The sequence below is a fragment of the Neofelis nebulosa genome, chromosome 18 (genome assembly GCF_028018385.1).
Source record: "Neofelis nebulosa isolate mNeoNeb1 chromosome 18, mNeoNeb1.pri, whole genome shotgun sequence".
Taxonomy (NCBI): Eukaryota; Metazoa; Chordata; class Mammalia; order Carnivora; family Felidae; genus Neofelis; species Neofelis nebulosa.
In genome coordinates, this window is record NC_080799.1 from 29624072 (window position 1) to 29648586 (window position 24515).

A 24515-nucleotide genomic window follows, 5' to 3' on the forward strand; every position below is an offset into this window, starting at 1 on the left:
TCACATAGCAGCCATTATAATCAAAAAGTTCTTCTTGGTGCCTAATCTAAATCCTTTTGTAGTTTCAACTTGAGTTCTTTTCCTTTTTCCAAATTTTTTTAGCTGCCTTTAGGAAGAAAGAGAGATATGGAAAGAGGGAGAGAGGGAGGAAGAAGGGGAAAAAACTGTGTTACCCTTTAAACCAGCATTTCTACTTTTGGGAATTTATTCTACAGATAAACAAAAAGATGCTTAATGAAGTTCTACAGTGGCCAAACAAAAAATAAGATAAAATAAATAATGTTCAGCCATAGGTGAATATTTCATGAATATTATTGACATGGGAAAAATCCACGATTTATTTCTAATTTCAAAAAAAATCAATTTGCACAACAGTTTTATTGTATGATCTCCTTGTGTAGCAGTAATTATTACTAATTACATTTATAATTTATAATAACTGCTGTCACTTGGGGTTCCACTGAGCTGGACATCAAAGATGGCACACTCAAATGGCTGACAATTAATGTTGGATTCAGCTATGAGATCACCTGGGGCTTTCAACCAGAATCCTGCACACCTTTCCATCTGACTTGGGCTTCTCATAGCTGGGTTCCAAACTGGAACATCCCAAGACCAAGTATTCAGAAGGCCCACATATTACCTGTACATACAAAGTCACCCCTGTATGTACAGACCCATAGTCTATTGCTCAAAAGTAAATCACAGGACCAGCTCCAATTCAAGGGGAGGAGACTACCCAAAGGCATGAATATTCAGACATGTGGTTCATCAAGGGCTATCTATGAGACTAGGCAATACAATACCTCTGGAAAATGGGATTTGGACAGACTTTCACATTCCAATGTCTAATGTAGTAGTTAAATATATAAACTGGGAGGCAGAAAGCCTGGTTTAATGTCCTAGATCACCACTTGGCTTGCTGTGTGACCTCGAACAAGTTTCTTAACCTCTCTTGAGCCTTAATGCTCTCAAATCATAGTTCCAACCTCATAGGTGGTTGTGAAGATTAAATGATATATGGTCTGTTAAGATGCTTACAAGTAAATGCTCAATAAAAATGATCTAATAATAATATAATTACATGTCAATATAATGTTTAAGTTTTTATAAGTATATGTTTTACTTTTGTAATTGAAAAAACTAATTTTCAATGACAAAAAAAAAAAAAAAGAAAGAAATCCAGCAGAAATGAGAGAGATAAACTCAAAACACCCAGTCAATGCTCTGTTCCAGCTACTTCTTCCAAGGAACCAACAGGAACCATATACTCCTCACAGACACAGAAAATACCTCTGGAAAACTTTGACCCTTTACCTCTGCACCAGTAGGCCATTCGGTGGTAGGGTCTGACAGCCAAACCCATGTTGTTCTTTCAGCCACTCCCCAAATCCTCTCAGGTTTGAGCATAGTAAGCTGCAAAGTACAGGAAATTAATTCCCCCAAGAATATAACCAAGAAGCTTTGCAATCACAAAACACGGGCTTTCTATTACCCAGGAGCTTAAAACTGCCCTGTGACACCATTGACAGAAAGGATTTGCTTTTTTGAAGCATTGACATTTTGATTGTGAAGTTCACTGGGGCTTGCTTAGGTTTCCACAACAACAGAGTCTTGGGCTGGTTAGTTTGAGAGAAAACCTGAGAAATAGAATATCAGGCGGTGATGACTTGGGTTTCTTTGGTTGTTTTCTTTGTTTGTTTGTTTGTTTGTTTGTTTGTTTGTTTCACCCATTATAAATACGCACAGACCCTGTCAACACCACTCCTTTTCTTTGGGGGAAAACGTGCCACCAAAGAAATGAAGGGATTTCTTGATGTAATTACAGCAAATGTGAAACCTTAAGAGTTGAAAACTCTACCTTCTCATTTCTTTTTCAGAAAATCAATACACAGGCATCTTTCCATTCCCCTCCAAATTTCTGTGGCTCACACATGCTCTCTCATCCCAAGGATCTCCTAAGTGTGCTTGATGTTGCCTTGGGGGCAAATCTATCTGTACAAAAGAAACGGGAGACTCAGTGTCTGCGGATTAGTTTCTCAAGAGAGACAATTACTAGAAACTTAAGGAAATGTCAAATAGGAATACGTAGCAATTTCGTTTGGACTCAATGACTTGCCTGACTTAAAGCATTAATTAGATGGGGCTGAAATATTTTTTAAAGAGCTTGGATATGGAGAATTTTTAGCACCACACTGCAAATAGCATTCATCTGGAGAGTAAGAGACAGTGGTGAAGAGTCATTCCCTGCCGAACATATAGTAAGTTTTTTTTTTTTCCCCCTGGGGAGACCCCAGCATTTATCCATTCCTGCTTCCTTATAGGCTGGCAGGTGGGGCAGGAACATGGGAGAGAAATGACAGCACTTAGTTCTAAATCAGGGGCAACCCAGGAAACAGGAAATCACTTTCCTCCAGCTGAGAACCCTTTCCTGTGATCAAAAATAAACAACACAGAACTTGATATGCCATAAAGTCAGAAAGAACTAGAGTCACCTTCTGGCTCTCCCACTTACTCCGGATGTGGCTTTGGGCAAATAACCTAAAGATCCAATCCTCAGTTTCCTCATCTATAAAATGGGGATGATAATAGGACTGATAAGAGGCCTTCTTTCTGTTCCATGAATACCATATTCATTCCCACCTCAGGGCCTTTGCACTTGGCATTCCCACTGCCTAGAATTCTTTTCCCACAAGTCTTTTCATGGCAGATAACCTTCTTTTCACCCTTAATTAAACTCAAATGTCACTTCCTAACCTAAAGAATAATCTCCCATCAATTTGTCTCACCCCTGGGTTTTATTCTGGATAGTATGCTGTCTGAAATTCTCTTGTACATTTTTATATTTATTTATTGTCTGTCTTCGTCACCATACAATAAAGCAACTTGTGCATTTTGTTAACCCCTGCATCTCCAACACCTCATACAATGCCTGCACATAGGAAATGATCTGCTAAAATTTGCTAAAGGAGTGGACTCTCAGTCAATAGCTAACATTCATTGAAAACTTAACCACATGCCACGCACTGTTCTAAACACTTTGTAAAAATTATCTCACTTGATTCTCAAAACAACCCTCTCAAGGAGATATTCTTATTAACCCGATTTTATAAAGAAGGAAACTGAAATGCAGAGAGATTGAATAAATCTGCCCAAAGGCAAAGAGCCAATAAGCAGTAGGGCCAGGACTAAACTCCAGCAGCCCAGCCCCAGACTCCACACACTTAATCCAGAGTCCTGACGCTCTTTGATACGTAACCATCAGACCTGATTTTACAGCTTGAATTTATGAAGCCCTGAGTGTATATGATTAGATCAAAGTAGCCAGACTTTTGACCCACACCTTCCCCCAAATCATTCTATGTGTGTTCACCAATCCCTCTTAAATCACCTGTGTGTTCTCTCTCATTTATCTTTTTTTTTTTAATTTATCTTTATTTATTTTTGAGAGACAGAATGAGACAGAGCATGAGCAGAGGAGGGGCAGAGAGAGGAGACACAGACTCTGAAGCAGGCTCCAAGCTCTGAGCAAGCATTCAGCACAGAGCCCGATGTGTAGCTCGAACCCACAAACCGTGAGATCATGACCTGAGCCGAAGTCAGACACCTAACCAACTGAGCCACCCAGGCGCCCCTCTCATTTATCTCTTTAATACTTAGTTACTTGTGGGTTTTTCTATACTTTCTGAGTGGAGACTCTGAATACCAATTTGTTTCTACCATGGGCCCATGCACACAGAAGGTAGATGCTAAATACTTTTTGAAAAGACTTCTAAATGAATAAAACATTTTGGAACATTTTTCAACACAATATAGCAAGAGTGTGTGGGTGCTTGGGTGGCTCAGTCGGTTGAGCATACGACTCTTGATTTCCAGAGTGGTCATGATCCCAGGGTCATTGGATTGAGCCCTGTCGGGCTCCACAGTGAGCATGTGGCTTTCTTGAGACTCTCTCACTCTCTCTCTGTCTCTCCCTCTCTCCCTCTGCCCCCTCCCCAACTTGCTTTCTCTCTACAATAAAAATAAAATAAAATGTGCATTCTATTAAAAAAAGAGAAGGACGCCAGGGTGGCTCAGTCAGTTAAGCCTCTGACTTCAGCTCAGGTCATGATTTTGCAGTCTGTGAGTTAGAGCCCCACATCTGGCTCTGGGCTGACGGCTCGGAGCCTGGAGCCTGCTTCAGATTCTGTGTCTCCCTCTCTCTCTGCCCCTCCCCACTCAGGCTCTGTCTCTCTCTCTCTCAAAAATAAATAAACATTAAAAATTTTTAAAAGAGAGAGAGAACAAAAATGTATACAAAGTAAGTAGAAAATTAACATTAGCATTCCTTGCCTTAATAAACCCAACTCTTCATGCTTTTACCATCTCAGGGCCTTTGCGTATGCCGTTTTCCTTGCCTGAAACACACTTTCTACTCTCACCCTTTTTGCCTATTTACTTCCTCCTGGTTCTCCAAATTTCAGCTTGAACATCATTTCCTCAGTAAATCTTTTATCACTCATACCACTTACAGCTTCCAGTTACATATTTTCTACTGTGGCTCTTCAGTTAACTTTTTGGTTTTTTGCCTAAAAGATTCTAAACTCCATGAAGGCAAGAGCATCCATGTCTATTTTGGTCAACATCTCTTCCCAGGGCATAGCTCATAATCAGTGCACAAAAACACTGTTGAATGCATGAATAAACTTTTGAAATTTCGTGTTTACAAATGCAAAAAAACTTTGCTTTAATGGGACTTTTTTTTAAATTTTTTTTAATGTTTATTTATTTTTGAGAGAGACCGACAGAGTGCAAGTGGGGGAGGGGCAGAGAGCAAGGGAGACACAGAATCCAAAGCAGGCTCCAGGCTCCGAGCTGTCAGCACAGAGCCTGATGTGGGGCTCAAACCCACGAACCGTGAGATCATGACCTGAGCTGAAGTCGGACGCTTAACCGGCTGAGCCACCCAGGCGCCCCAGGACCTCTTTTCTTAAGTAGTGACTTCAAATAGAATTTACTCATTATTTTTCTCTTTTGTATACACTGTAATATACCTGCATGGTACCCCCACCACTACCTGGAATTATTCATATTGCAGAGTGGTTTAGAGCATAGGCATTGGTCCTGGGTTTGAATTCTGGCTAATAAATATCATAAATGCTTAACTCTTCACTGCTTCAAAATATTATTTCAAAGTGCTTTGAAAAAGAGCAAGAATAGCACAGACTTAAAAACAAAAACTAACAGTAGGAAATACAGGGAGGATATGAGGAAACTAGAACTCTCATACCCTGCTGCTGGGAATGTAAGTTAGTAAAACCACTTTACAGACCAATTCAGCTGTAGATGGTAGAGATAAAGATGCACTTACTCTAGAACATAATAAATATACTTGTACATGTATATTACCCAAGAGAAACTCTCAAATATCAAGCTGTTAACTACAGCAGTTTTTAATAGCAAAACCTTGGGACTAATTTAAATGTACATTGTTTTATTTTTTGTTTTAATTTTTTTTAATGTTTATTTTTGAGAGAGACAGAGTGTCAGCAGGGGTGGGTCCGAGAGAGAGAGAGAGAGGGAGACACCAAATCTGAAGCAGGCTTCAGGCTCTGGACTGTCAGCACAGAGCCTGATGCAGGGCTTGAACTCAAGAACTGTGAGATTATGACCTGAGCCGAAGCCGGAGGCTTAACCAACTGAGCCACCCAGGTGCCCCTAAATGTACATTGTTTTATACGCGCGTGCGTGCGCACACACACACACACACACACACACACACGTATGTCTATATGTGTATGTATGCACATATTATGTAGACATACATGTGTGTACATGCCTATACATGCCTATTATACAGAAATATATACAGACATGTGTATATATGTACAGATTTGTCTCTGTACGTTTATGCGAATAAGTAAATTACAGTAATTTTATATAATGGAATCCTATATAGTCATTAAAATGAGTGAATGAGAGCTGCATGTATCAACAATATGGTCTCTAAAACATAATGTTGAGTGGAAACAGAAGCATATAGAATGGATGGTCCAATCTAAAGAAAAGTAAGGGTATGCAAATGTGGCCCTGAAGATTACAGCATGGGGTTTGCCTCTAGAGACAGAGAAAGAAGGAGGGAAGGAAAAGAATGGGCCTGGGATAATTTCAAAGAGGACTTCAATTGTATCTACAGTGTCAGTTCTTTTTTTTTAAGAACTGAAACAAATATGTTAAAATGTTAAAATTTATTTAATCTGAGTGAAGAGTGCACCAGGATATGTATATTACAAGCTAATTTTACAAGTGAACTATTGTATAACATTTTAAAAAATGAGATTAAGAGAGATTCAGATGGGGCGCCTGGGTGGCGCAGTCGGTTAAGCGTCCGACTTCAGCCAGGTCACGATCTCGCTCGATCTCCGTGAGTTCGAGCCCCGCGTCAGGCTCTGGGCTGATGGCTCGGAGCCTGGAGCCTGTTTCCGATTCTGTGTCTCCCTCTCTCTCTGCCCCTCCCCCGTTCATGCTCTGTCTCTCTCTGTCCCAAAAATAAATTAAAAAAAAAAAATAATAAAAAAAAAAAAAAAAAAAAACGTTGAAAAGAGAGATTCAGATGCCAACTCTACCACCAGACTTCAGAAAAGAGACATAAGTTCTCTGATACTCCTGTTTTCAAAATAGGATTAATAGTGTCGACTGAAAATTAATGAGATTCAATGTGCAGAATGACTTATAGATATTATCCACTGGAATATCATTTTAGAATGAGTCCCTAACAACTTTCCAGATGTGTCTTATTCAGAGAGACTTTTTTTTTAATTGATCAGAAATTATATGCATGCATGTCAAGGGGCACCTGGCTGGCTCAGTTGGAAGAGTATGTGACTCTTGATCTCAAAGTCATTCAAGCCCCATGTTAGGTACAGAAATTACTTTAAAAAAAAAAAAAAAACTTTAGAATAAGAAATTATATGCATGCATTTTCAAAACAAATCACACACCAAGAAAAATAATGTATTGCTACTGTTTGTTCAAAAACTATATATATTATAAAGACATATATAAGGATAGACTATTTATTACTGTGATTGCCCTGAGGGAGGGGTATTTGGGTGGTTGGAGAACAAGAAGGGAAATTTACTTCTCCCTGCTATTATTTCTAATTATGTACCCTATTGTAGATTACAGCTCTTCCGTGATACGATGGGGTTACATCCTGATAAACCCATCATAAAAATTGAAAATGCATGGAATACACCTAATCTACTGAACATCATAGCTTAGCCTAGCCTACTTTAAATATTCTTCCAACGTTTGTTTTTTTTGTTTTTTGTTTTTTTTTTTTTATTTATTTTTGGGACAGAGAGAGACAGAGCATGAACGGGGGAGGGGCAGAGAGAGAGGGAGACACAGAATCGGAAACAGGCTCCAGGCTCCGAGCCATCAGCCCAGAGCCTGACGCGGGGCTCGAACTCACGGACCGCGAGATCGTGACCTGGCTGAAGTCGGACGCTTAACCGACTGCGCCACCCAGGCGCCCCTAAATATTCTTAGAACATTTACATTAGCCTATGGTTGGGCAAAATCATCTAGCACAAAGCTTTTTGAATACTGGACTGAAAGTGAGAAACAATGGTTATACAGGTACAGATGGTCGTTAAGTGTGTCAGTTTTAAGACCTCATGATCACGTGATTGACTGGGAGCTCTGACTTACTGCCGTTGCCCAGCATAACAAGAGTCTCATACCGCACATCACTAACCCAGGAAAAGATCCAAATTCAAAATCCCAAGTACAATTTCTACTGAATGCCTATAGCTTTTGCACCATAGTAAAGTCAGAAAATCGTAAGTTGAACCATCATAAATCAGAGACCATCGGCACCTACTCTAAAAATAAATATAATTTATCTTTAAATTAATCTGAAGGTCATGATCTTCTCCACTCCATCAATACTAAACCTACATAAAAAGGAAAGGTCCTAAAATCCAGGTTCCAAAAAGGTTCTTAAGAGGTTAGTCTCCTACCTGAACACATGAAGCAGGGAACACCCCATATTTTCCTGCATGCATGAGGACAAAAGAAAGAACATGGGATTTCGGATTAGGGGATCTAGGCTTGGTTCCTGTCGCCAGCACTTACTAACTGTGTGACTTTAAGTGAATTCCTTAAGCCCTCTGGGCCCCAGTTTCATTTCTGAAGTGAGGATAATGGCAACACCACCTCCAATGATTGTGAGGAATAGTTTATTTATTCCTACAATATTAAATTACGAGTATGTAATTTTGTCAAAATAGTATCCAGATGGCTGCATGAGCTATAATTTGTAGTGTAGAGACTGTCTTTCAAAAGCACTGGTTTGGTCCCTTTGGCTTCCATGGAAGTACCCATAAACATAAGCCTAGGGCCCTATATTAGCCAATGAAGTCATCTGACTTCAGAGATAAACCAGATTCTCTTCTCTCCACAGCCAATATCCTGACAGTGATCATTCTCTCTCAGCTGGTAGCTAGAAGGCAGAAGTCATCCTACAACTATCTCTTGGCACTTGCTGCTGCTGACATCTTGGTCCTCTTTTTCATTGTGTTTGTGGACTTCCTGTTGGAAGACTTCATCTTGAACATGCAGATGCCTCAGGTGCCCAATAAGATCATAGAAGTGCTGGAATTTTCATCCATCCACACTTCTATTTGGATTACTGTTCCATTAACCATTGATCGGTATATCGCGGTCTGCCACCCACTCAAGTACCACACGGTCTCCTACCCAGCCCGCACCCGGAAAGTCATTGTAAGTGTTTACATCACCTGCTTCCTGACCAGCATCCCCTACTACTGGTGGCCCAACATCTGGACTGAAGACTACATCAGCACCTCCATGCATCACGTCCTTATCTGGATTCACTGCTTCACCGTGTACTTGGTGCCCTGCTCCATTTTCTTCATCTTGAACTCAATCATTGTGTACAAGCTCAGGAGGAAAAGCAATTTTCGCCTCCGTGGCTATTCCACAGGGAAAACTACTGCCATCTTGTTCACCATTACCTCCATCTTTGCCACACTCTGGGCCCCCCGCATCGTCATGATTCTCTACCACCTCTATGGGGCACCTATCCAAAACCGCTGGCTGGTGCACATCATGTCCGACATTGCCAACATGCTGGCCCTTCTGAACACAGCCATCAACTTCTTCCTCTACTGCTTCATCAGCAAGAGGTTCCGCACTATGGCAGCCGCCACGCTCAAGGCCTTCTTCAAGTGCCAAAAGCAACCTGTACAGTTCTACACCAACCATAACTTTTCCATAACAAGTAGCCCCTGGATCTCACCAGCCAACTCACACTGTATCAAGATGCTGGTGTACCAGTATGACAAAAATGGAAAACCTATAAAAGTATCCCCATGACCTCACAGGTTTGGCACCTAGTGCCTCTGTCTAATCTATTTCCAGATGGGAGGGTAGCCCACTTACAAGTGCTAACCTGATTTCCTATCTCCACAGACTGAGCAACCCTCAGACTGGTAGACGAGAAAAGATGGAAGAGAAGAAAGAAAAGCATCAATCTTATTTTCATTTGTGCATTTACTTTCACAATGTCACTTGACAGCAGAATTTCTACCAGTTTGAAGATGTCTTTAGAGGTTGTGTCATCATCCTGTGGCCAGAGAGGACACAGGAAAGAAATAGTCTATGACTTTGCCTTGGCACCATCCAGTCATTGGGAACCTCTCATTTATGTGACACACCAAGCCACAATAGCAGGTAGCTGAGTCCACACTCTTCCTCTAAGAGCTGAGGTCAACCATCGCTTCCCTGTGCCATCCCCAGCAGCTAATAATGCTGACCATTGGGATTTGGGATTTTTCCAAGGTGCCCTTTGTCCTAGAGAAGGTTGTGGTCTTGAAGTGGCCCTGGAACCCTAAGTTACAGAATGACACTGTAAGGGGACAAGCAAGTATTAATCCCATCCAAACTCTGGCCAGAGCTTCTTTGGAAAGGCTTCAAACCAACATAACTATGACCCTCAGACTTGGGTCTAAAATGCAGGCTTTCTATTTGTCATTATGTATAGATTTTATCTATCTCCTCCAAAACAAAGACCCCTGCCTGGTGCGTGGGGGGAAAGGAGGATCTCTTGAGCCCAGAAAAACAAAAAAATAAGCCCACTCTTGCCATTGTTCCGATCCATCCCGTGTCAGCTGTGTATGATCCCTTTACTCAAAATAGCTTATTGCGGTGCCACTTAAGCTTCCTGGAGAAGCCTTTTACATATAGAGTTAACAACCCTGCCTCCTTGCTTGCTGAAGCCCTCACCAAATTGTTTTATCTGAAGTGACTTCCAAACTGGACTTAATTTTCAAGGGTCAGGAACTGTAGCCCTCCAGGTGTGAAAGGAGACATTCTTAGCTCTGCCCCACAGTCTACCTGGTATTACTATTCAGCCACAAATGCAGATAAAATTCACACGGAAAGGTGCCCATGTTGTCTGCTTGTGTGCCCTTTGATGCATATGGCTCAAAAGGGTGGTACCAGTTTTCAGTGAAGCTACTTAATTCAGATCCTTTGCAAAATGATAAAATATGAATTTATTTAGCCGTTCTCCCCTTGCCTGTCCAAGGCAAGAAGAGCTCTCTGATGTAATTAATAGGGGCTTCCCTCGGATTTGCCACTCATGTGTGTACACACACATGCCCACACATGTTTGATTATATTAGGCTTATATGTATCCAGTAATGTATTTTAAAAGGGAAACCATGCTGGAGTTCCACTTATTTAGCTTTTTAAAAATTTCTCTTCCAGATTACCAGTATTTTAAATTATCTGTGTTCTGGAAGAAATCTCCCAAAATGATTTTGGAATTGTATGGTGTTTTTGGTGAGCAAACAAAAAGCAAACAGTCCTCCTGGAACACTTGGTTCCTCAGGCTGGATTCTTACTACATTTTTAGTCCTAAATTGGAAGACACGTCTACCCTTTTTAAGGAAATCTGCAATAAAATGAGTATGGTAGAAAAGGCCCCAGTGCAACACAAGCCCTAAACAATTAGTCAATGCCCTCAATACTAATTCAATATAATTTTAGGTCATGGTAGTCCTGATTATTCTAATTCCTACTCCTTTTAAATGACTGCAGTAGAGTCTCATCTTACCCAAAGATTAGATTCTAAAGTCAGTGCAAAAGAAAAAAATCTGGCAAAGCCGAAGTTACTTCTGCAAGGTCCTGAGGAAGGAACCGTATTGGAGACCATATTCTAATCCTTATAAAACCTAACTCAGCTAAGTTCTTCTCCAGCAATAGAACAGATTTCTTATATCAAGGATAAGACAAAGTTGGCATGCATTTAGAGACCTCCCTTCACTGTATGAATCTAATGTATCCAAGAACATTAAGATCGCACTGGTGCAGCAAGATGCTCCCACTAGAAGAGGTTCACGGAAGTTGTATGAGGGACAAACAGGTTAGTATGTCCCATATCACACTCTCCCCAGCGCATATGTGCATCAAATGGAATGGTGGGCAGACTCCCCCACAACCTTTAAATTGCATTTCTCTTTCAGTTTCTTTTTTGCCAAGCACATGTAGTCCAAATATGTCGTGTTCATTAAGTGTGTGTATGATGCAATTCCACCACACCCCCTTATGAATGAACACTGACCAAAGGCTACCCACACTGAATATATATATATATATATATATATATATATATATATATATATATTTTAAACACATGGCTCAAAAATGCTAGTTTGAGCTATATGTGGATGAGTCACAGTGCAATAGCTCTAAAGATTAAGCAATTCCTCTTTAAGAATGTATGCAAGATGGAAAATATGTGTGTAAATCTCAATGCTCTCGGCTCCACATTTTTAATTACATGTAAAAACTGTTGATGTTTAAAAAGTAAAAAACTGGGTGTGCATTTGGAATGTTTTTCTCATACACTCATTTATTAATTCTCTTACCAGTAGAGGTTGTACCACGTTGTATTGTGATCTTTTTTCCTTCTGGCTATATTTTATATTTTGATAAATAATATTTAAAAGAGGTCTGATTCTTGAAGGCATTCCAATGAGTTGTTATCTTCTGGTTAAAATGCATAAGAGTGCTCACTCTTATGCAGGTTAATACATAGGTCCTAAAATTTGTTTCAGATAATCTATGGACTTTTAATTTATTATTATTATTTATAGTAATAATTATGGACAATAATGATAAGGTTTTTAAGAAAAAAAAACTTTTAAACATTTTCTTTCAGGCCAGTTTTGGAAAGAGCCTTGAATTTTAAAGCCTGTCATGTAAAGAGCTGCTGTTGACGGCACTTAAGCAATTGTCTTATATTAGGTTTTTGTGAAAGACTGTTAACTAGCATTTCTCTTGTGTGATTTGTGTCCCTGGTTGGACATGCAGTGATGCTACACACGTACATGCTGTGTCTTTTTATCAGACAGCTCAAGGACTGAACTGTCTCATGGGGAAAGAAATGAGGAACATGAAAGACAAACCATAAAAGACAGACCATGAGAAGGTATGAACTTCCATTTTGCAAACATTCTGCAACTGGAAGATTACTTTGCACAGTTGGAGCCTACTGGCCCAACATGAGCCTATGTGAAGTGAATCAAAGACTCTAATGTTGGCTATTCCAGTTCAAAGAATGGAATAGAATATTACCAGAGAAGAATAGTAAATGTTCATATTTTCTTAATTAGATAATATATTGTGTTTGGACTTGTTTGTATTATAATAAATTCTAATATGGTGCACACTTGGTGTTTGGAATTTGCATATATGTTCATGCTATGGCAGAACTCTGGCTAAAAATTTTTAAATGAGCTTTTTACTTATCCTTTGTGCTGGTACTACAATGAGACCTGAATCCCACCTATCCCTTGGTTAGCCAGATATATTTCAGAATTTAAGACCACTGAACTCTGCTTCCTATAATCCTAATTAGGTAGTTTACTGGGGATAAATCTGAATTCTCTTTTGACTTTATCCTTTACATGTCTTCAAGACAATACTGGCTATAATCGTAAGAGGAAATCTAGCATAATGACAAAGAGCTTGGACTTGTTTTTCCCTCATGACTTATCTATAACTGGAAGATTTTATCTTTTGACTCCCTTCACCCATTTTTCCCACGCCTACCCCCCATCTCTGGCAACCATCAATCTGTTCCCTGTATCTATGAGCTTAGCTTTTTGTCTTGTTTTTTAAATTCCACATATAAATGAGATCATACAGTATTTTTCTTTTCTCTCTCTGACTTATTTCACTTAGGATAAAGCCCTCAAGGTCCATCCATATTGTTACAAATGGCAAGATTTTATTCTTTTTATGGCTGAATAGTATTCTGTTGTGTATATATACCACATCTTCTCTGCTCATTCATCTATTAATGGCCACTTAAGTTGTTTCTGTATCTTGTAATAGCTTGGATGTTGAAGCCAGACAGTCATGGTTTCACATCCCAGCCCCACCATTTACTAAATGGGTGGCCTTCAACAATTCTTTGAAGATCTCTGAAAGATGGTCCTCACATAAAAAATGGTACAAAATTTAATTTTTTGGTTGCCTTCAAGGTAAACAGAAGCTCTCAAGGTCAGGAAACCAAGATTTGGAGTCAATTTTGGCAGGCTATAACTTTGCAGGCTATTCCACTTCCTACCTGTGTGGCCTTGCACAATGTTCTCAATCTCTCTAAGTCTCAATTTCTTCTCCATAAAATATGGCTACTAGTAATTCCAATACATACCTCATAGGGTGATTATTAATAGTAGAGCTAAAAGGAGTCTCCAAGTGCACATCATTTTACGGGTAAGGATACTGGGTCAAAAGAGGTCAATGACTTTGTCCAAAGTAGTCACTACACACTTCATGCCTCCCACTTTACCTCATTGCCTTCTCTGAAAGATTCTGACTCATGCCCTTTTTAGATTTGAGTATATTGCATAGTTTTCCAACCTTTCAAGCCCAGGTCATCCAAGCATGAGATATATTATAACTGCATCATAATTAAAACATTTTGCTTGACCTTTCCCTCTAAGGTAGATTTTTTTTAAGTTGACTCTCTGGAATCCTAACCACAGCTCTTAAACTAGCTATGCATTTCCCACACAAACCACTATCAATTCTGACAGCCACCCACAAACTATTGTCACAATCTATCTTTGTGTCAACTTGGATAATGAAAGTAACTTACAAGTTGAGAGGGAAGCACAAAAAAGCAAAGAATTTGCTGAGAAGGTTGCAAGCAGAAGCTGTTAGGCATGGCTACAGCATCCTCATTAATTTTGTTCACCAACTCAGGAAGGCAGGATAAAAGTAAGTTGATGAAGGTTGAACTGTTAAATAATAATCCATTTATTAGTGCACTCAGCTAAATGTGATGGTTCAGCTTCTATGGAGGGTATGCAATTAATCCACAAACTTGCCAGACACAACAAGGGGGATAAGAGGCTCAAGGCTACTGGGATAAATAGAAACTGTGAATTTCCCAGGTTTATTGGGAGAATGTGTCACTGTAATGCCAGAAAAAGAAAACTTCTCTGATTAAAAAGGAGCAAAAGAGGGCCATAGGGAAGAGATTCCTTCCCATCAACTCCCTGCATGAGGAACTTACTATGTCTACAGAGCTTTGTTACCTAGTGAATGGTAATAATACAATATTTCTCTCTACTGGAGACGGAACAAAAAAGCACGTGAGACTGAAACTCAAGTATGAGAGATCCAGATCAAACCCAAAAGGGAAGTCTTCATAATGATGTCTACTCACTCCACAAATGGAGTTCTCAGAATCTGGGTATATTTTCAAATGGACTGTATATCAGAGTCTTGGAGGAAAACAAATCTCACTCAGAAGGTTTCAATAAAAAGCTTTTAACCAAGGAGACCTTTAAAAATGTTCTCATCAAGATTAAGGGAACCAACAAGAGTTATTGAGATTCCTAGGAACTAGAAAAATTAGTGAAAACACTGTTACTGCAGCTCAGTGTGGCTGAACTTTGGAGGTAGGGCCCTTTAGCAAACAATTGCCACACCATTACCAGAGATGTGAGGCCTGAGAGGAAATGGAAGATCCCCAATCTCTCTTTTCCTTCCCTCTGATAGCATGTCGATGCCCCCACCAGCAGAGCTCAAACAGAAGTCAGCCAAGAAGGGAGAGCTGGTGATGTAGTCCATAGTGGCCAGGTCTCAAGGCACAAACAGTGAAAAATAGATCAAGAGTGAAGTGAGACAAGCAGCAACTGCAGAATAACCAGCAAAGCTTGGATTCTTATTTTCCTATCACTGAATGCTGGAGAGGATCATGGAGGATACTTCACTCAAATAAAGAAGGAAGGAAGGAAGGAAGGAAGGAAGGAAGGAAGGAAGGAAGGAAGGAGAAAGGAAGGAAAGAAAGAGAGAGACAGAAAGGGAAAATTAAGGCCTAAGAGATCGCCTTGCCCGAGGTCATATGACCTAGATGTTGGTAGGTCCGCCTTCTAATGATTTTCTAGCACAATCCCAGGAACATGTACTGTAGACCTTCACAAACTTGCTTTCCAACCATCATACTTAGAATTTTCTTTCATTAATCCTCAGCATCTCCAGTTGCCAACATGAATATGTTTGGGAGAGAAATGAGGAAGCTGGGCACTCATTTAGTAACCATTGTGTCTCAGGCACTCCTACGATCACTCACTTATTTGACTAATATGTGTTGAAACATATGATGTCTATTCATATTCCAAATCTATTGTAGGCATAGTGATTCTCTGGTGAACAAAACACATAGGGCTTCTGACTTTGTGGTACTTACATTCTATCAGGAGAGACAATATGCAAGAAAGCAAATAAGGTAATTTCAAGTAGTGGTAAGACTATGAAGACTTTCCTTTTAGGTAAAGGAAGCATAAAGTACAAACACTTTGAAATGAGAAAAACCCTGAGCACTCATAGTACAAATAGGAGACTAGCATTACCAAAACATAGTAATCCAGGGGAAGAGTGATACAGAACAAGGCATGGAGGGGCTGGCAGGAGCAAAATAATGCAGAGCTCTGTGGGGTCTGGTAAGGAACTTGGTGAAAAGCCACTGAAGAATTTTAAGAAAGAAATTGATGTGATCTTCTTAAGTTCAATTATTTGTTTTGAGAGAGAAAGAGAGAATGCAAGTTGGGAAGGGGCAGAGAGAAAGGGAGAGAGAATCCCAAGCATGTTCCATGATATCAGTCCAATGCAGGGTCCAATGAAGGGCTCAATCCCATGAACAGTGAGATCACAATCCAAGCCGAAATCAAGAGTCAGACACTCAACTGATTGAGTCACCCACGCACTCCTGATGTGATCTTCTAACCACATCACCTAACCATCATAACAACTCTTGAAGAAGAGTATTGTTACCTCCATTCTTCAGATAAGAAAATGAAGTCTCATGGGGATTCTCACAGAGAAGCCTCAAGGTCACAGTAAGTAATTTATGAGTGGTATTTAAGCCTAGTCCTGTCTGGTTACAAGAGCCATTTCTTCAGGCCACCTTGACACAACTTCCTTCACATCCCATACTCTCTTCTGAATTAGCAGCTTGTTCCCATTAGCCTTTTCATCATCCAAAGCTGATATTTAGACTAAAGCTATCCTCTAATTCCAGTAATGAAGAGTCAGAAATCATCAGGTCATGATAGCATATGGTTCTATTTCATGACCTAATTCATGTGTCTGATGAAATCTGGCAGAGTAGAGAATCAGTCACACAAGTTCATGGAGAAAATAATATAGACTCTACTGGCAGGCAAAGCAAATATATATATTTATTTATTTACCTAAAAAATATATATATTTATTTATTTATTCATTTATATATTGTGTATTATGTATATGTATATGTGTATATTATATAATTATGAAATATGTATATATATTGTGTAACATATAATTATATATTATAATATATGTAATATATAATAAAATATATATTGTTATATCATATATTAAAATTTTTGAAAGCATATATTTTTTAAAACAAACCTCAATAATATTTTCAATGACATTGTTTTGCAAATGCTCTTATACACAGATTTCAATTCTTGGTCCTTCTCCAGCTTAGTGGCTGGCTCTTCAGAGCAATGGCCTTTGCTTCTGTCCAAGGTGCTGAAATCATTTGACCACGACTTTCATTTGAATAAGAAATGCAAAATCTGCTAAGAAAATTTTATGTATAGGGGTGCCCAAATTGTTCAGTTGGCTAAGAATCCAACTGTTGATTTCGGCTCAGGTCATATCACAGTTCATGAGTTGAAGCTGCAACTCAGACTCTGTGCTGACAGATTCATTCATTCATTCTCTCTCTCTCTCTCTCTCTCTCTCTCTCTCGCTCTCTCAATAAAAACTTTAAAAAAAAGAAAATTTCACTTTTAAAGATACATATTTGCTCCCTCTCATTAAAAAAGGAATTGGGGGCGCCTGGGTGGCGCAGTCGGTTAAGCGTCCGACTTCAGCCAGGTCACGATCTCGCGGTCCATGGGTTCGAGCCCCGCGTCAGGCTCTGGGCTGATGGCTCGGAGCCTGGAGCCTGTTTCCGATTCTGTGTCTCCCTCTCTCTCTGCCCCTCCCCCGTTCATGCTCTGTCTCTCTCTGTCCCAAAAATAAATAAAAAAACGGTGAAAAAAAAATTTAAAAAAATAAAAATAAAAAAGGAATTGGTTCTCCCAAAACAAAACAAAACAAAAAAACAAGAGTCCAGGACCAGATGGCTTTCCACGGGAATTCTACCAAACATCTAAAGAAGAGTTAACACCTATTCTCTTGAAGCTGTTCCAAAAAATAGAAATGGAAGGAAAACTTCCAAACTCTTTCTATGAGGCCAGCATTACCTTGACTCCAAAACCAGACAGAGACCCCAATAAAAAGGAGAACTACAGACCAATTTCCCTGATGAACATGGATGCAAAAATACTCAACAACACGTTAGCCAACCAGATCCAACAATACGTTAAAAAAATTATTCACCACAACCAAGTGGGATTTATACCTGGGATGCAGGGCTGGTTCAATATCCGCAAAAACAATTAACCTGATTCATCACATCAATAAAAGAAAGGACAAGAACCAAATGATCTTCTCAATAGATGCAGAGAAAGCATTTGACAAAACACAGCATCCTTTCTTGATAAAAACCCTCAAGAAAGTAGGGATAGAAGGATCATACCTCGAGATCATAAAAGCCATATATGAATGACACAATGCTAATATCATCCTCAATGGGGAAAAACTGAGAGCATTTCCTCTGCGGTCAGGAACAAGACAGGGATGTCCACTCTCACCACTGTTATTCAACGTAGTATTGGAAGTCTTCACCTCTGCAATCAGACAACACAAAGAAATAAAAGGCATCCAAATCGGCCAGGAGGAAGTCAAACTTTCCTCTTCACAGATGACATGATACTCCATATGGAAAACCCAAAAGATTCCACCAAAAAACTGCTAGAATTGATTCATGAATTCAGCAAAGTTGCAGGATATAAAATCAACGCACAGAAATCGGTTGCATTCCTATACACCAACAATGAAGCAACAGAAAGAAAAATCAAGGAATCCATCCCATTTACAATTGCACCAAAAACCATAAAATACCTAGGAATAAATCTAACCAAAGAGGTGAAAAATCTATACACTGAAGACTATAGAAAGCTTGTGAAAGAAAGTTAAGAAGACACAAAAAAATGGAAAAAGATTCCATGCACCTGGATAGGAAGAACAAATATTGTTAAAATGTCGATACTACCCAAAGCAATCTACATATTCAATGCAATCCCTATCAAAATAACACCAGCATTCTTCACAGAGCTAGAACAAATAATCCTAAAATTTGTATGGAACCAGAAAAGATACTGAATAGCCAAAGCAATCTTGAAAAAGAAAACCAAAACTGGAGGCATCACAGTCCCAGACTTCAAGATATACTACAAGGCTGTAATCATCAAGACAGTATGGTACTAGCACAAGAACAGACACTCGGATCAATGGAACAGAACAGAGAACCCAGAAATGGACCCAAAAATGTATGGCCAACTCATCTTTGACAAAGCAGGAAAGAACATCCAATGGAATAAAGACAGTCTCTTCAGCAAGTGGTACTGGGAAAACTGGAGAGCAAGATGCAGAAGAATGAACCTGGACCACTTTCTTACACCAGACACAAAAGTAAACTCAAAATGGATGAAAGACCTCAATGTAAGACAGGAAGCCATCAAAATCCTTGAGGAGAAAGCAGGCAAAAACCTCTTTGATCTTGGCCACAGCAATTTCTTACTCAACACATCTCCAGAGGCAAGGGAAACAAAAGCAAAAATGAACTACTGGGACCTCATCAAATAAAAAGCTTCTGCACAGCGAAGGAAACAATCAGCAAAACTAAAAGGCAACTGACAGAATGGGAGAAGATATTTGCAAATGACATATCAGATAAAGGGTTAGTATCCAAAATCTATAAAGAACTTCTCAAACTCAACACCCAAAAAACAAATAATCCAGTGAAGAAATGGGCAAAAGACATGAATAGACACTTCTCCAAGGAAGACATCCAGATGGCCAACCGACACATGAAAAAAAATGTTCAACATCACTCATCATCAGGGAAATACAAATCAAAACCACAATGAGATACCACCTTACACCTGTCAGAATGACTCACATTAACAACTCAGGCAACAACAGATGTTGGTGAGGATGCGGAGAAAGAGGATCTGTTTTGAATTGTTGGTGGGAATGCAAGCTGGTGCAGCCACTCTGGAAATCCCTAGGCATTTATCCAAGGGATACAGGTATGCTGTCTGGAAGGGACATATGCACCCCCATGTTTACAGCAACACTATCAACAACAGCCAAAATATGGAAAGAGACCAAATGTCCATCCATGGATGAATGGATAAAGAAAATGTGGTATATATATACAATAGAGTATTACTCAGCAATCAAAAAGAATGAAATCTTGCCATTTGCAACTACATAGATGGAACTGGAGGATATTATGCTAAGCGAAATTAGTCAGAGAAAGACAAATATCATATGACTTCACTCATATGAGGACTTTAAGACACAAAACAGATGAACATAAGGGAAGGGAAACAAAAATAATATAAAAACAGGGAGGGGGACAAAACATAAGAGACTCTTAAATATGGAGAATAAACAGAGGGTAACTGGAGGGGTTTTGGGAGGTGGGATGGGCTAAATGGGTAAGGAGCACTAAGGAATCTACTCCTGAAATCATTGTCGCATTATATGGTAACTAATTTGGATGTAAATTTTAAAAAATAAAATTAAAATAAAAGGAACTGGTACAGCATTATTTACTTTATGAAACTATTTAAGAATTGGATTTCTTAGAACACGAGGTCCACTGGGGCCTTGCTCCGTTCAAACCATGATCCACTAATGGCAGCATCACTTCAGTATCACCTGGGAATTTGTAAGAAGTATGGAATCACAGGCTCTACCCCAACGTGCTGAACCAGAATCTGAATTTTAACAAGATCCCAGGTGATTCATACACACATGAAATATTGAGAAGCACTGCACTGTTGGACTTTAAAACAGTGGTTTTACACCCTTGGGAAGCTTTTTGAAAATCCCAGTACCCAACATGAAACCCAGATGACAGTATTTTTTAAAGTTCCTTGGATAATTCTAATGTACAACAAAAATGGAGAACCACTGTTTTTTTTAAAGAAAACTTTAAATCACTATCATAAATGGAAAACCAGAATCACCTGCCATAATAGATAGAACCCATTTTAAAAAGGCCAAAGATTGTTAATAATTCTTACTTTATACAACTGTCTGAAACTAACATCTATTCTCTTTTTGCTAAAAAACAAAAGACAGCATCTTTTGGGATGAGCACTGGGTGTTGTATGGAAACCAATTTGACAATAAATTTCATATATTTAAATAAATAAATAAATAAATAAATAAATAAATAAATAACAAAAGACAGGAATTAAGGGCCTACTACCACCATATTGAGACTTTCTCCTTAACCTAATCAGAAGGATTAATAACAAATTAGAAAGGGAAAATTTTTTTTGCAATGTGCTTCAATGTTACTGAAGCAAAGCCTTTGTCATCTAACTTGATTCACATACCCCTTCTTATAAGCACTGTACTTAGAAGACATTGACCTATTAAAAAAGGAGCCTTCAGCACCTTCCTTTAGTGATTTCCAGCCTTAACTTAAACCTAGGGCCTGACTCTACACCCAAATGAATTAAATCAGAACCAAGGGCAATGGGCTCAAGACATCAAAATTTTCTAAAGCCTTCCCATGTGATTCTGATACAGAGCCAGGCTTGAGAACCACTTGCCTACTTGGTAACACTTGGTTGCCTGTAAGAACTGGCCAATTACAATACAGCTTTCCCAAATAATCTTTCATTTGGCTATTTCCCAATTCAGACTTTCCAGAATTGGTTGAGGTTTCACGGTGTGTGTACTTCTCACTGTTGAAGATTAAGGAAACTGACAAATCACACCCTATACCCCCTTACTCTGAGTGTGGAGCCTGCTGAGAAACAGATTCAAGAAACAGACTAGTGGAGATCAATGATCAGTTCTATTACTAGAAGGGTGGGTTGGAAAACCTGGTTGAATTGAGAGCCAATGGACTTCCTACCCAATCAGTTTATATTTTGGCTCAAACACTCACGAGAGTCTGGAACTGTATAGAAGACAGTTGCAAGCATAATCTCTGTCCCCCAAGGAGAGTCCTATCAGTGAGGACAATTACAGACGGACCTCTAGACCCTCCTCTGCAAGCCACACCTGGACCACAACCCAGTTAGGATTCCTGTGTGGAAGGCAGGGGCATGGAAACAATTCCTCCTTTCTGGAGGCCTGAGAAATAGAAAGATAAGGTGGCTTTCTCACATATATGGTGTTCCTTCTTCCTCTGCTACAAATCAGTCAAGGCCTTCCCTCTCCTTTGGGGGCAGAGTGAAAAAGAAGGGTTGAGAAAAGTTACCTTCCAAGTACCTCTGAGAGTAAAATCAACACTTCCTAAACTACAGGTTAAGATAGAACTAACAGATGGAATCTACTCCTGAAATCATTATTGCACAATATGCTAACGTGGATGTAAATTAAAAAAATAAAAAATAATTAACTGGATTAGGGGAAAAAAAGAACTATTAGAAAGAAAAAGTGGGTCTCCCCTATACTCACATCCTCATGACCCAGGGAATTTTACAAATGTAGCTCAGTATTTCACAACCCACAAGGAAAAAAACAGTCAGGTGTGCTGCACTGTTAAAATACTTAGATAAAAGGCAAGAAAAGATCCTTCTAATCCTCCAGAGCCTCATGTCCTCAAATTAGGGCTATTGGGTGCCTCCAAAGGCATAATTCTATCTTCAAGGCCTCAGCCCTGGTCTATCTATCTCTCACTGCTAGCACACAGTTCTCTAAAAGCTCTGAAATCAAAAATAATTTTTTTAGTTTTTTTAATATTTATTTTTGAAAGAGAGATACAGAGTGTGAGCAGGGGAGGGGCAGAGAGAGAGAGAGAGAGAGAGAGAGAGAGAGAATCTGAAGCAGGCTCCAGGCTCTGAACTGTCAGCACAGAGTCCGGCACGGGGTTCGAACTTGTGAACCATGAGATCGTGACCTGAACCAAAGTCAGATGCTTAACTGACTGAGCCACCCAGGTGCCCCTGACATCAAAAATAATTTTAACTGACTTTGATTAAAATAAGGATGCCAAATAGCACTTTTAAGGAGTGAACAAAAGTGGTGCCAGTATCAGACACCTTCACAGCACTGCAACCCTCAAAGGCAGCTTCCTGGTGTGCAAGGATGTGGGTCATGCAGATCTAGGTTCAAATCCTGACTCCACCACTTGCCAGCTACATGACACTGGAAAAGTTACTCCAGTCTCTGAGTTACTGTTACATCATAAGGAAAGTAGGAATAACAATAGTACTGACTTGAAAAGGTGGGTGGTGGGAGTTATTTGCATGATTTTTTTAAGTGTTTGGAACACCCCTGTATTCTGATAAATAGTGCTATGATTATTTAGTTCCCCATGATAGGGACAAGAGAACACTGCATATTCCAGAACTTCTCTGGGAAACTGGGTCACCTTTGCAATGACAAGGCCACTCTTGAGAAGAAAGGTTTAGTTATGTCATGTTCCAGCTTTCTGTCTTTTTCAAAGTGGAGAAAGCATATCATTCATTGCAATCATCTAGTGACAGTCCCTGGAAAAGACAGAGCATCAAGGATTTGGAAGACTAGGGGTAGGCCATCAGTCACTCCACAGTCAATTTCATTTTTCTTTTAAAAATTTTTTTCAACGTTTTTTATTTATTTTTGGGACAGAGAGAGACAGAGCATGAACGGGGAAGGGGCAGAGAGAGAGGGAGACACACAGAATTGGAAACAGGCTCCAGGCTCCGAGCCATCAGCCCAGAGCCCGACGCGGGGCTCGAACTCGCAGACCGCGAGATCGTGACCTGGCTGAAGTCGGACGCTTAACCGACTGCGCCACCCAGGCGCCCCCACAGTCAATTTCAATACCACGAAATGGGCCTCCAGTTACACCCTAATTCTTTCTCTCAAACCGTATGCATCGAACACTAATTGCTGGAGTGAAACTTCAGCCTTCAGGATGATGTGATGACAGCTGCATAAAGGCCACTTGCCCATCTCGTTAGGGTTGCTATCATTTCACACCAGTGATGAGAAAAATGGAAATAGTTCCTGCTGGTGGGTGAAGGTTGATACAGGTGACCTGTCCCCAAGATGTCAAGTATGTCTCCAGGGCTCTGAGAGAGGACACAAATATTCCTCAGCTAGAGACAAGGGCTTCTTGTTATTGCAAATTAATCTTATAAATATCTAATTTTTAAGAGGCTGTAAGGAAATGACTCCCTGTGGTTATATGTGTGTCCCTCTTAGTGTATCTGATTTCTGGGGCATGGTGATGTGTTCTGACATCGCTGTCCCTGTGAAGTCTGCAAGGGAAAGGCCACAGCCATGAGAAGAAAGGACAGGGTTTTCCCCAAGAATGAGGTCATCATAGCATCTGTCATCTGGGGAAGAAGCAGGCCATTGGACAAGGCAAAAGGAATGGGCTTGGAAAAGTAGGAGAAAGAGTTCAGCTTCTTTGTCTTAACTTGGACAATTTATATGTTTACAAGATGTTTCCTGGGAAGAAGATGCTAAATGTGGGGCTTGAAGCCAGAAGAAAGAGAACTGGGATGGTTCATCTTTCCTGAGATTTCTATCAATGAGATAGGTCTACCTAGAGGCAATTCTACTTCAAGTTTGACTGCTTCCTTAAGGTTCTCTTTGCTGATTTTCTGCTACATCCCATACCTTTAAAATATTCCATCTTATCTTGGTGGAATTGAAATATTAAATGAGACTATATCTCCAACCAAGTCCAGCACAGCTGTAGGTAGATGTGTAAGCCCCCTCCAAAGAGAAAGGATCATACCTTACAGTGAGAGAGACCCTGCTTAAGGAAACAGCAATACTTTTGGGAGGTTAACCTC

At 39.7% G+C, this 24515-nt stretch overlaps 1 protein-coding gene across 1 annotated transcript in view; it reads left to right on the plus strand.

The window, feature by feature from the left end:
- GPR139 (G protein-coupled receptor 139) overlaps positions 1-11655 on the plus strand; it is a 41532-nt gene extending 29877 nt beyond the window's left edge. The window contains exon 2 of the mRNA XM_058709832.1: positions 8450-11655. Within this exon, the coding sequence (XP_058565815.1) occupies positions 8450-9384 (935 nt within the window). The 3' untranslated portion in view covers positions 9385-11655. The remainder of the gene's footprint in view (positions 1-8449) is intronic.
- The last annotated feature ends 12860 nt before the right edge of the window (positions 11656-24515 follow it).